General features: G+C 41.1%; 1 protein-coding gene across 1 annotated transcript in view; it reads right to left on the reverse strand.

The window, feature by feature from the left end:
* The window catches only part of LOC103366091 (protein-glutamine gamma-glutamyltransferase 5-like), a 10,704-nt gene extending 10,215 nt beyond the window's left edge, over positions 1-489 (reverse strand). Inside the window, exon 1 of the mRNA XM_008293722.1 lies at positions 453-489. Within this exon, the coding sequence (XP_008291944.1) occupies positions 453-489 (37 nt within the window). The remainder of the gene's footprint in view (positions 1-452) is intronic.
* Positions 490-1,113: the final 624 nt, after the last annotated feature.

Consider the following 1,113-nt stretch of genomic DNA (forward strand, 5'->3'; position numbering starts at 1 on the left):
ATCTATAAAAATCAAGTGTCCCCAAATCATGTTTTTCTTTTAACTTCTGGAAACCGTCCAGCTGTCCTTTCCCTTCTGAAACACACCACGCTGTCACCCCCGTGACTGCCCACCGTTAAACCCTCACTGGGCTGGTTTGAAGTTGCTATCAGAAGCATTTGAACCATTTCAAATCACTGAAACCTGTTTTTAATTTTCTAAACCATAGTTCCAGTGTGTGACCCTTTATTGGATCCACGTCTCCAATCATGCTTTGAATCGGTTTTTCTTTCCACTTAGCTTTCTAATGGGTGTAAATATTATTTAACATGATCCATCTGATCTGGGATAAGCTCATAAAACAAGAAATTACATCAATGCTAATAAGCAACAGTTCAGTTTAAAGTAAGTAAAAAGCACACGTGCATGTTAGTAAGAACAGGCTCTCAGTTTGGTTTGCAGAGTGTACTCACCACTGATGTCGTCTGCTGCCTGCTGCATGCAGTCCATGGTGTGACAGCAGGAGCTGCAAGTGGCAGAAAGAATGACAAGCATGCTCCACCTTCCCACTGATAAGCATCTCACTCTCTGTCTTTTCCAGTTTTACGTCCCTAGGTGGGTCTAAAGGAGCATTAAAGTCTTCTTCACTGGAAGCCAGCCTGACAACCTCAACACACTGACAGATGTAGATAACAGAACAGTTATAGGTTCTGTGTTATGTGGAGGTATGTGACTACAGAGTACAGCACATTCCTTTGGTTTGCACTGTGCAAAGACACACTGCCCATCCTTACACAAATTCAGCAATGTGGTGTCGTAACTCTCAACTTAGCAGAACAAGACTTGAGTTTATTCAGATCTGAGAGTCCAAACAAACTCCAGACAAACAGTAAATTAAACAAAAGTTCATGTAGAGTGTAAATCATATCAGTGCAACATCCCTGTAATAATATTTTAACAGTGGTTTTGTCCTGTGAAGGCTGCCATGAAATAATGTGTGAATATAGTGAATGAAAAGAATAAAGCCACAGAACTGTCAAAACAAGTTAACATTTGTTTGTAAGAACCAATCACCACAATAAACCTGCAGCCTGAGGGCACCCCCCTGAGGTCTCTGTGGAGGTTTTTGATTTA

Source organism: Stegastes partitus, unplaced genomic scaffold, assembly GCF_000690725.1.
Source record: "Stegastes partitus isolate 25-593 unplaced genomic scaffold, Stegastes_partitus-1.0.2 Scaffold906, whole genome shotgun sequence".
Lineage (NCBI taxonomy): Eukaryota > Metazoa > Chordata > Actinopteri > Pomacentridae > Stegastes > Stegastes partitus.